Here is a 12,444-nt window from a genome sequence, read left to right as displayed (position 1 = left end):
CTAGGCATCGTAGTAAAGGAGTCGTTCGTCCACGCCTGTATAACTTGCCAGAAACTATGACAAATTTTGAAGCTCGCCTTTTGACTGTTTGTTCCTCTTCGCTGTTGACGGGCGTGAACGAACCGGTTAAGTACCTTAGTATTGGTCCCATCCAGCCTTCTCTATTCTCGGTGATGTGGTGGACTTCTTCAATCCTCGTGCTGGGAGCGGCGACCACCTCCTGGATAACGGTCCTGTTGTTCCCGGGTCGCTTGGTGCTGGCGAGCTTTGCCAATAAGTCTGCCCTGGAGTTTTCTTCTCGTGGCACGTAAATTGCTTCAAAGAATGCGAAGCGTTTGGCGAGGTGCTGCACCTTAGCTAGATATCTGGAAAGTTGGGAGTCCTTTGTCTGATATTCGCCTGAGATCTGACTGGTTATGAGTTGGGAGTCACTCTTGGCCCTTAAATTTTCCGCCCCCATTTCCTGGGCCAAGGTCATGCCGACGATCAGTGCTTCGTATTCAGCTTGGTTGTTGCTTGCCTTGAATTCGAACCTGAGGGATTGCTCTATGAGAATGTCGTCAGGTCCTTCCAGAACAACGCCTGCACCACTGCCTTTCAAGTTGGAGGAACCGTCCACGGATAGGAGCCACACGAAAGGAGCCTTTTCCTGAGCTGGCGAGGAAAGCTCTACGACGAAATCCGCCAAGACTTGGGATTTGATACTTCCTCGAGGGACAAATTGTACGTCGTACTCAGACAGTTCAACAGACCATGCTACCATTCTTCCTGCCAAGTCTGGCTTCCCAAGTACTTGCCTGATGGGGTAGTCGGATTTTACTACAATCTTGTGGCTCTGGAAGTATGGTCGTAATTTCCTCGCCGTTGTCACCACGGCCAGGGCTAGTCGTTCTATCTTCTGGTATCGTAATTCTGCACCTTTAAGCACTCTGCTAACGAAGTAAATTGGTTGTTCTCCTGTTCCTGATTCTTCCACCAGGACTGTGCTTATGGCGTTCTCTGAGACTGCCAAATATAAGAATAAGACGGCGCCTGAATCGTAAGATTCCCTTGCGATTTAGAAACCCCCCCCCCCCCCCCTTTTTTTTTTAACCAACCTAAATCGCACCCCACGCACGATTTAGAGAAAAGCCTCTCCTCATGGCAACACAGGAAGAGTTGGAATCCATGCGAACCCAGCTCGCTCAGCTGCAAGATCGAAACGATGCTTTGCAAGCTTCGATGGAGAACATTCAACAGAAACAACTAGAGGAGAAGGAGGAGTCGAATCAGGGCGAGATGGACGATCCCGAACCACAACCGCTGTCCGCCGAGATCTGGGACGCGCCAGTCCCAGAAAACTTCAAACCTCCCCACCTCTCCGTTTTCGACGGCAAGAGTGACCCCATGGAACACATCACGGCCTTCAACACTCGCATGGCCGTAGTCGGAGCCCCGGATTCCCTCAAGTGCAAACTGCTGGCGGGTACCTTTTCGGACGCCGCCCTACGATGGTACATGAACCTTCCACGATTCTCCATCCTCAGTTATCAAGACATGACCAGGAAACTTACCCAGCAATTCTCCGCCAGTCGCCACCGCAAGGTTTCAGCAACCAGCCTATTCAACGTTCGCCAAGGACACAACGAATCTCTAAGGGATTATTTAGCCAGATTCAACGACACAACCATAAAGGTCACAAACCCTAACCAAGAGGTGTTCGTAGGAGCTTTCCAGAATGGTCTAAGAGCAGGACAATTCAACGAATCCCTGGCTCAGAAGCCCGCCGACTCCATGGAAGAAATCATGGCCAGGGCAGAGTGCTACATCAAAGGTGAAGAAAGTAACGCTGAGAAGAAAGCAAGAGACGCCAGGGAGCGCGCGCCCAACAATTCGGAGCGGCGTCCTTACCAACCGACGGGCGGCAGAGACCGCGCCCCCTACAGAGGAGCAGACAAACGACCTTTCAATCCTTACTACCGCAAGCCGAACTTGGAAAACTTCACCCCTTTGAACACAAAGCCAGAGCGCATCATGAAAGAAGTCTACGAAACAAAGCTAATCCCAGAGCCGCCCCCAACACAACGCACCACTATGGGGGAAGACAGGGACAAATGGTGCAAGTATCACAAACTAAGAGGCCATGACACCGACTCGTGTATACATCTTCGACGGGAAATTGAGAAACTGATACAGAGCGGGAAATTGCGGGGATACACTCGGGACAAAAGAGATGAAAGACCAAAGGCGAGCAAGAAGGAAGAAGTCGCCGAAGAAAAGAGGCACACATTGAACACTATATCTGGCGGTTTCGCCGGAGGGGGCGAGTCAAGTTCATCCCGGAAGAAGTACGTGCGTCAGGTGATGTTGTGCCAGGAGTATGAGGAGCATGATCAGCAGCGAGGGCCCGACATTTCCTTCTCAGCCAGAGATTATCAAGGCGTGGTGCCACATGACGATGACCCTATGGTCATCACCCTACAGATCTTTAACTGGGATGTAAAAAGAGTCTTAATAGACCCAGGAAGCTCAGCCGATATATTGTACTATGACACCTTTGATCGAATGGGTTTGGATCCAGAACAACTACAGCCTTTCCAAGGGACGCTGGCAGGATTTACGGGCGAGCAGGTTCATGTAAGGGGCTATATCACCCTGAAAACAACTTTCGGAAGTGGGGCTCACGCCAAAACCATCCGCGTCAGGTATCTCGTGATCAACTCGCCCAGTTCTTACAATATTATCATAGGGCGACCATCATTCAACCTTCTGGGAGCATTCTTGTCCACTAAATTCTTGGTGATGAAATATCCGCTGAGTGATGGGAAAGTCGGCACTATACGAGGCGACCAGAAAATTGCTAGAGAATGCTACCACAATAGTTTGCGCCTGCAGAAAGCAAAGAAGAAGCCCGATAACAAGGTAACTCATGAGGTTAACATGATCGACCTAGACCCCAGGGAGGATTTTCAGCAAGAACGCCTAGAGCCCACCGAAGACTTAAAGGAAGTCTCTATTGGACCAGAAACTCACCATACCACAAAGATCGGCACGTCCCTAGGCCCTGAAGAAGAAACCGCCCTGATAAACTTGCTGCGAAAGAATCTGGATCTCTTTGCCTGGAGCCCATCTGAAATGCCAGGGATGGACCCTGACGTAGCATGCCACCATTTGTCAATAAAACCCGGCGTGAAACCAGTTGTTCAGCGAAAAAGGAAAATGGGCGAAGAGAGAAGAAAGGCCGTAGATGACGAAGTAAAAAAGTTGGTGGACGCCCACTTCATAAGTGAAATAAAATACCCTACCTGGTTAGCCAATACGGTCCTCGTAAAGAAAGCCAACGGGAAGTGGAGAATGTGCGTAGATTACACAGACCTGAACATGGCGTGTCCTAAAGACCCTTATCCCCTCCCCAATATTGATCACCTGATCGACAGCGCCTCTGGATACCAAACCCTGAGTTTTATGGATGCTTATTCCGGCTATAACCAGATACGAATGGACCCCCTGGACGCTCCCAAAACGGCGTTCATGACCAACACCAAGAACTATCACTACGAGGTCATGTCCTTTGGTCTCAAAAACGCAGGCGCCACCTTCCAACGGTCTATGGATACCGCTTTTTCTCAGCAAATAGGGCGCAATCTAGAAGTGTATATCGATGACCTGGTAGCAAAAACTAAAGAAGGAAATAGTCATGCAGACGACCTCGAAGAGATTCTGAGCCAAGTTCGAAGATACAGAATTCGTTTGAATCCAGCAAAGTGTTCCTTCGGAGTACAGGCGGGAAAATTTTTAGGTTTCCTCTTAACCAGAAGAGGCATTGAAGCAAACCCCGAGAAGTGTCAGGCGATCATCAGCATGAGAAGCCCCTCGTGCGTCAAAGAGGTACAACAACTCACCGGAAGGTTAGCAGCATTATCTCGTTTTCTATCCTGTGCTGGAGACAAGGCTTTCTCTTTTTTCGCTTCCATCAAGAAGAAGGAGAAATTCGAATGGACGCCAGAGTGTGAGGAGGCTTTCCAGCAGATAAAAAGTTTTCTGTCAAGCCCGCCCGTTCTCCAAAGACCTAGTTCAGGCGCCGTCTTATTCTTATATTTGGCAGTCTCAGAGAACGCCATAAGCACAGTCCTGGTGGAAGAATCAGGAACAGGAGAACAACCAATTTACTTCGTTAGCAGAGTGCTTAAAGGTGCAGAATTACGATACCAGAAGATAGAACGACTAGCCCTGGCCGTGGTGACAACGGCGAGGAAATTACGACCATACTTCCAGAGCCACAAGATTGTAGTAAAATCCGACTACCCCATCAGGCAAGTACTTGGGAAGCCAGACTTGGCAGGAAGAATGGTAGCATGGTCTGTTGAACTGTCTGAGTACGACGTACAATTTGTCCCTCGAGGAAGTATCAAATCCCAAGTCTTGGCGGATTTCGTCGTAGAGCTTTCCTCGCCAGCTCAGGAAAAGGCTCCTTTCGTGTGGCTCCTATCCGTGGACGGTTCCTCCAACTTGAAAGGCAGTGGTGCAGGCGTTGTTCTGGAAGGACCTGACGACATTCTCATAGAGCAATCCCTCAGGTTCGAATTCAAGGCAAGCAACAACCAAGCTGAATACGAAGCACTGATCGCCGGCATGACCTTGGCCCAGGAAATGGGGGCGGAAAATTTAAGGGCCAAGAGTGACTCCCAACTCATAACCAGTCAGATCTCAGGCGAATATCAGACAAAGGACTCCCAACTTTCCAGATATCTAGCTAAGGTGCAGCACCTCGCCAAACGCTTCGCATTCTTTGAAGCAATTTACGTGCCACGAGAAGAAAACTCCAGGGCAGACTTATTGGCAAAGCTCGCCAGCACCAAGCGACCCGGGAACAACAGGACCGTTATCCAGGAGGTGGTCGCCGCTCCCAGCACGAGGATTGAAGAAGTCCACCACATCACCGAGAACAGAGAAGGCTGGATGGGACCAATACTAAGGTACTTAACCGGTTCGTTCACGCCCGTCAACAGCGAAGAGGAACAAACAGTCAAAAGGCGAGCTTCAAAATTTGTCATAGTTTCTGGCAAGTTATACAGGCGTGGACGAACGACTCCTTTACTACGATGCCTAGGGGAGGATGAGACTCACCTGGTTCTTCTGGAGGTACACGAAGGGGTGTGTGGAAGCCATATAGGGGGGCGCGCTTTAGCTGCAAAGCTTCTTCGAGCTGGATATTTCTGGCCCACCATGCTTCAAGACAGTTCCGAATTCGTCAAAAAGTGTGACAAATGTCAAAGATTTTCAGATAAGCAGCACGCCCCAGCTCAAGAATTGACTTCCGTTTACTCTCCATGGCCTTTCCACAAGTGGGCAGTCGATATCGTCGGACCATTCCCTCTTGCACCAGGTCAACTTAAGTTCCTCATAGTCGGGGTAGACTACTTCACCAAGTGGATTGAAGCAGAGGCAGTCGCCAAGATAACAGCAGAGAGAGTCAAGAAGTTTTATTGGAAAAAGATCATATGCCGCTTTGGCCTTCCGAAATTCATAGTGTCAGACAATGGAACTCAGTTCGCAAGTTCAACAGTGGTAGATTTTTGCAAGCACTTAGGAATACAGACGAAATTCGCCTCTGTAATTCACCCACAAGCAAACGGACAAGTTGAATCCGCCAACAAAGTCATCCTCAACGGAATCAAAAAGAAGCTAGAAGCCGCCAAAAGTCTCTGGGCAGAACAACTCCACGAGGTAAGCACATGTGGAAAATTGAATACGTAAATTCAGAAGGCAATTTAATTTCTCACTCATTCCCATCCTCTTTAATATTATTATGATATAATATGTAAACAATCAATGTAAGCTCAGGTACTATGGTCTTATCACACAACGCCCCACTCCACGACAATGGAAACGCCATTTACAATGGTGTATGGCACGGACGCCATGCTCCCTGTGGAAATAGATACTCCCACTTGGCGACGAGAGTCATTTTCTGAAGAAGGTATCACCTTTTAAGTTTTCTGTTTAAACTAACATCTATGTATGCAGGAAAACCCACCAATCTCACAAGGACTTGAGTTTATAATTTCCTTTTTTCTCTATCAAAGCAAATAACGTAGGTTTGGCAGTCAGCATGGATATCATTGATGAGGTCAGAGAGTAAGCTCACATCAGAGAGTTCGCCGCCAAACAGAGAGCAGCTCGCCGCTACAACTCCAGAGTAATACCTAGAGAGATGAAGGAAGGCGACCTGGTTTTGAAACAAGTCGTCGCCCCAACCAGGATAGGAAAACTTTTCCCAAACTGGGAGGGACCGTATCGAATACGGGAGAAGTGCAATCACGGAGCATACAAATTGGAAGAGCTAAGTGGAGAAGCAGTACCTCGTACCTGGAACGTGGCTAATCTAAGACACTACTATAGTTGATTTTTCTGTTATTTATATTTCTATCACTAGTATTTCCAACAAAAATGATGTATGCGGATGCAACACCAAATGTTATCTTTAAACACTATTAATATTACGGGGTTTAGGTAGCACTCTTTTCCCCTGCAAGGGCAGGGGTTTTTAACGAGGCGCCTATTCCTTTCATATATCTTGTCTGCTCGCCACTGTTTATTTTTTCATTACAGATAGAACTTCGTTGACCACCAGAGATGAAGAGAGGTCCAAAGGACCTGCGAGCCCGTCAACCTTTAAGCAAGGCTCTGAGGGGTCTCGCCAAGTCGAAATAGTCAACCTTTAAGCAAGGCTCTGACAGAATGAAGAGAGGTCCAAAGGACCTGCGAGCCCGTCAACCTTTAAGCAAGGCTCTGAGGGGTCTCGCCAAGTCGAAAAAGTCAACCTTTAAGCAAGGCTCTGACATAATGAAGAAAGGTCCAAAGGACCTGCGAGGCCGTCAACCTTTAAGCAAGGCTCTGAAGGGTCTCGCCAAGTCCAAGCAGACTCATTGACCTTGGGGCAAAAACTCGCCTAAAAAGAAATTAATGTAGGCCCCAAAACCCTCAAAGCGAGACGGCGAACAGGATCTGAACCAGACCTCTGAAAAGTTCACTTTCGAAATAAAAAATCTACGTAAATGAAAGACCGCCAACTTCCGTCCAGGAAGCCCTAAAGGTAATTTACGTAGAACCCCGAAGGGGTTATGGCAGTCGCCCAAGCAAAGATCGCGGAAATTCAGCTAACACAGCAGTAACCTTATAAAAGACCCAATAAGACCAAACAAAGTCAAAAGGTCGGCAACCACATCAAGAGGGCAACCACGCAACGTATAAACAAACAAAACAAATAGCAGGCCGCGACAAATGCAATCATCAAAGTGCATCATAATTTAAAGAGAGTCATACAAAATCCAAAGAAAAACCAACATCAAATTGTTCACAAAGGCGCTGTAATAAGCCGCCATAAAGTTACAAAAAGAGATGACATAAAAATGGTCGAGACTGGCAGGAATCACTCATCATCAACGAACTCGCCATCAATGATCACCTTAAAAGGGTCGAGCTCTTCCAGTTTGGCCTCAGGATTGAAGAAAAGCGCCTGCTCCTTAGCACGCCTAAAGCCATCATTAAAATAAATCGCAAGAGCTCGCCTCCCTTCATCTACGGCCGCCTCCGACTTCCCTAAGGCAGATTTAGCCACATCCCTCTCCGCCTCCGCGGCCTCTTTGGCCTTCCTCATCTCTTCCAGAGCATCTTCGGCGGCCTTTTTATCCCTCAACGCCTCCTTCAGGCGGCCATCTAGACCAGTGGACTTGTGTTTCCATTTCTCAACATCCTCAGCCGCGTCTTTATATTTTTTCTCCACCGAGTCCTGCTTAATCTCCAGGCAGTGAGCCAGCAACAGCGTCCTCAAGGCGGCAGAGCCAATGTCGGCTACCAAGTCGCTACACTTGGCCTTCACCCCAGCCTCGACATCGACCTTTGCAAAAGGCACTTGTTCTTTCAGGTACCTGCAAGACACCAAACATTAACGGCGTAATGAGTCAACTCTCAGACAAATAAAGAAAATCAACTAGAAGACGACCAAAAGAAAAAGCATACCGACGAATGTCGAACTCAGAATGCCAGAAAGACTCCATAACTTCGTCGTTCAGCGACGTCCCGCCAACTTCCTTCCCAGACGGAGGGCGACCTCCAACACCCTTAGCGCCTCGGGACGTCCTCGCCTTCTTGGACGAAGGAGATTCAACGGCAACAACGTTCGGTGCCCCACCAGCGGTCTCCAGATCCTCCACCTCTATAACCCCAGCGTCGCCCTTTCCAGTAGGCTCTTTGCGTTTTAGCTTCCTTAAGGAGACACCCGCCGGGCTGCTGGACACATAGCCGTCCGGGTTCTTGCTCTTCTCGACCTCGGCGAGATACTTCCTCATCTCTGCTCCAGTAAGGGGCAACATCTCCTCTGAAAAGAAAATCAAAGTACAAACCAGTAAGTAACAACATGTGATAATCTTTGAAATGAAGCCTAACATAAGTAGTGAAGAAAACACTCACGTAAGTAAGCATTCAGACGAACCATGTCGCCCTCCCTATTTAACAGTTCGTGAATATTGAGTAAAGGGGCCTCCTCCAAAAAGTCCACGAGAGCACGCTCGTAGGGCGACATGGCCTCACGAACGTATCCTTTCACAGCCAAAGGAGCGCTGGTCCACCTAAGTGGAAACTTGGGTACCCCATTCACCAACACAGAAGATGTAGAGCATTCCGGAGCGCCCTGTACTCTAACAAATGTATCTCGCCACTCTTTCTTGAAGTTACACGCATAAGTAGGAAACAGCCTTTTTCCAGAATGGGCCGAAATAGAGATCCACGTACCCTTGTTAACGTCTCTGGTCCCATAGAAGTGGAAGAAGACGCCCACCGCAGGCTCGAAACCCAGGGACTTGCACAAAACCTCGAAGGCGCGAATAAACGCCCAGCTGTTAGGGCGTATTTGGGTGGGCGCCACATTGAGGAGCCTCAAGACGTCCATCTCAAAGGGCGTGAAGGGAATTTTCACGCCAAACTCCTCCAAAAACGCGGTATAGACGAAGTACGATTCGTCGCCCTCGCCCATCATCTCCTGATCACACGCGCGCTCGTCAGGATCGCAGGACAACAAAACCACGTCCTCCTCTCGTCCAGTTGCAGAGATGTTAAACTTACTCCTGAAGCTGTCAAGAGCAGAAACATCAACAAACAAGGACTCTTCCAACCGTACTTCCTCGGCAAATGAAGCCATTTCTGTTGACCTAAAAGCGTTTTCGTCTCCGACCAACTCTAAGGGAGCCTGAAACTGACGAATCTCCTGGCACTCGTCCTCCTTATGAATCGGCCCTGAAGTGGCAGACAAAAACACACAATCACTATCGCTGCCCGAATTGGCGCTAGATTCACTAGATAAATCGCTAAACAACTCCTCCCCGAATAAACCATCATAGTAAATATCCCAGTTTATTATCCCATCGGGACCAGTGGCATGTTTCAAGCATTCCTTCCTCAAACGGTTTTTCTCAATTGGATCAATGGGTTGAACCAACCTTCCTTTCTCGTCACACTCCCTAATCAACACCATACCTAAACCCGGACTCTCACGAAGCGTAACAAATAAAGTAAAGTTTGAGAGGGGTTAAGGAAATGAAGAATACCTGTGAAGGAAGAATTGAAAAGTCTGCTGAAGTCGCCTAAGCCCGAGGAGAATTAAAAGAAGGAAGCTTGATCACTGCAAACGAAGCAAAGAAATGAAAACAGGTGAGAAGCCAAACACGTCCTTTAAAAAGGTAAGATCGCCTCGAGAAGCGTGTCAAGGACGATTGAGTGGAACAACGCCACGGGATCATGACACGTGGCGACCATCGGGGACGAGGAGAATACGTAACGTTCGGAAGGCGAGCTAGCATTGATCGCCCTACGGAAAACCTCGCCATAACTCCAAGCAGGACCCTACGCGTAAATTGGTAAACGCCCGAAGCGGGCGTTCGCCCAAGGCTGACGTCGGACGCATTCATCACTTCGCCTCTTTCCAAGACTCGTGCTTGGGGGGCTGTGGACCGCCAAGATACCCCTGAAGGGACTTGGGTGACCTCCAAAGGTCCACTCCTATGTCATCACCACTTCGCCTTGTCCCAAGACTCGTGCTTGGGGGGCTGTGGACCATCATAATATTCCTAAGGGCTAAAGATCCCTTCATAAAACCAGGGCGACCCCCGTAAGGGCCTAGACGCCCTCCAGAAGGAAAACCCCTTCGTGAAGACCTGGGCGCCCTCCGTAAGGGCCTAGGCGCCCTCCAGAAGGGCCACCAGGCCCAGGCGCGCCTTCCAGAAAGGCGCCGCCTCACTTACTCTCTAGAACCCTCCTAAAATCATCAAAAGTACGCCAATACCCCTGTTCCTTGGGGACCAAGCAACCAAAACCCAAGCCCATAAGCAGGCTATAAATAAGACTCTTGAGAGCGGTCTAAAGGCATCCAATAATCAGTCTAAAAACCCTAATACACGATTCCTAACCCTAGAATCCTTACCGTACTTTTGCAAGTACAGGCCCTAATAAATCTGCTTGTACCGTAAGGAAATTGCTCTTCTTCCGGAGAAAAAAACGCCCACTCTCATACAAACTGATTAAAATACCTCTACGTGAGTCAATTCATGTTCGGTAAGTTGAAGTATAGTCTACATGTGTTAACTCACGTTAAATTATAACTTACGTGAGTTAACTCACACTAGGTTATAATCTACATGAGTTAACTCACGTGAGATGTACCAGTGTAGCGAACGTGACTTAATTCACGTTGGGTTTAACACATGCGTGATTTAAGTCACGTTAGAATATTTTTACAAGTTTGTATGAGAATGAACGTTTTTTGTTAGGAGAAGAACAATTTTCGTACTACAATAGCTACCAATACAAAGCCCATTAACAACTCTTGTTCCTGTTTTTCTTTTTAACCGTCTTAATTAATTAGATATATTGCTACTATTTGAACCTAACATCAATCGATAGTTAAATTGATTGTATCGTATTTGATTATTTCAAATTTTATTGTATAATTTTGACTTTTGATATATTTAATTATTTGTTTGTAGAAATTATGAAAAATTGGTATTTTAAAAATATTTATAGGGACAAATTCAACATCTTATACAAAACAATTTGTCTTATTATAATAGTAGAAAAATACGATCAATGTATGTTATATGACTAACGCATATGGTCATCGGTCAAATTAGATCACCTAATATAAAAATGAGGTTTTCTTTTTTAGGCATATCGAGTACTACATATAGAGTACTAACGTTTGTTTAGATTATTTTTAAATAAACTATTTTTAATTTTTTTAATTAGGAGTCTAATTTTCTACTACTATTCAAATTTTGCTCTTTCATTTTAATTTTAAATAAACAATTGACTATGCATTCCCAATGATTGCACTAATGCACTTCCGTTATTAGTTTTTAAATCAAATATTCCATAGTGTACCTCCTTATAATAAATAAATAAATAAATAATTAACTTTGTCTAAAAGACAAATATAATGTATAAATAAAGATCCATAATACTCGCTTTTGCTAATTGCCAGTGTTATTGGAGTGGAGATACTGACTATAAAAGTTGATTGAATTTCAAAGATTTTGGGAATATAGAAATCATTTTTCATACACGTTTTCTTTTTTGAGGGATTTTTCATATACGTTATAACTTATATCGGTGAACTTTTAAACTAAAAAATAATAATATTTGTAGTGGATAATCAAGAGAGGGTAATTATTTTCCTAAAAAAAAAATACGGTTATTTTTTTTTTTTTTTGAAGGTTCGTCCATTAATTGCATCGGCTAAAAGCATGCTAAGCACATAAGGGGGATGATGATGACTTAAAAGAAGTATCAATGGAGAATCACTTTTTGCACCCCCAACTTTTGGCCCGAACATTTTAGATTTTTTAAAAGTCTCTCAAAAACTATTTTTTTTTTTTACAAAAATAAAGTATATATCTAGTAATTTAAAATACAGTAACATTTAGAGATAAAATAGTTTTTCAAATAAGGCTTATATTTAGAGTCCTAGGAGTATTTTAGAAGTTAGTGACCTAGATGTCAGGTAAAAACATATATAGGCCATTTTTAGTAAAATGTACCGGGAAGCTAGCAATATACTCTATCATTGCTGCTATTCTCATTCATTTTAATTATTAGGACCTAACATATTAAAAATGCATGGAATATATATTGAGAATTAAACTACTTCCAACCAAATTCATAATTGCATTGGATAATCTTTGTCCTTTGCTATCACCATTGTTGAATACATCAATGGATTTAGGTGTATATTTAATAGCAGGGATCCCTGGGGCAGACGATAACGACATATATCACTGTGTTCAGTCAAATGATAGCTTGATATAGAAAAACTAGTAGTACTCCTAGTATAAGTTTACAATTTATATTAAGTCAAACCCTTTTAAAAGAGAATCACTAAATGGTTAAACCATACTATGCTTTCTTTTTAAAAGA

At 45.5% G+C, this 12,444-nt stretch overlaps 1 protein-coding gene across 1 annotated transcript; it reads left to right on the top strand.

Moving 5' to 3' along the window:
• The first annotated feature begins 1,126 nt into the window (after positions 1 to 1,126).
• LOC146903205 (uncharacterized) lies at positions 1,127 to 5,973 on the top strand. Its single transcript, XM_085737213.1, has 2 exons — positions 1,127 to 5,706; positions 5,824 to 5,973. The coding sequence occupies exons 1-2, from the start codon at positions 1,141 to 1,143 to the stop codon at positions 5,971 to 5,973; spliced, it is 4,716 nt and encodes a 1,571-aa protein (XP_085593339.1). The 5' UTR covers positions 1,127 to 1,140.
• Positions 5,974 to 12,444: the final 6,471 nt, after the last annotated feature.

This window comes from Medicago sativa, chromosome 8, assembly GCF_051527215.1.
Source record: "Medicago sativa cultivar Bolivia chromosome 8, Bolivia_mono, whole genome shotgun sequence".
NCBI classification, from domain to species: Eukaryota; Viridiplantae; Streptophyta; class Magnoliopsida; order Fabales; family Fabaceae; genus Medicago; species Medicago sativa.
Note: the sequence above shows the minus strand (reverse complement) of the source record. Positions and strands in the feature narration are given on the sequence as shown.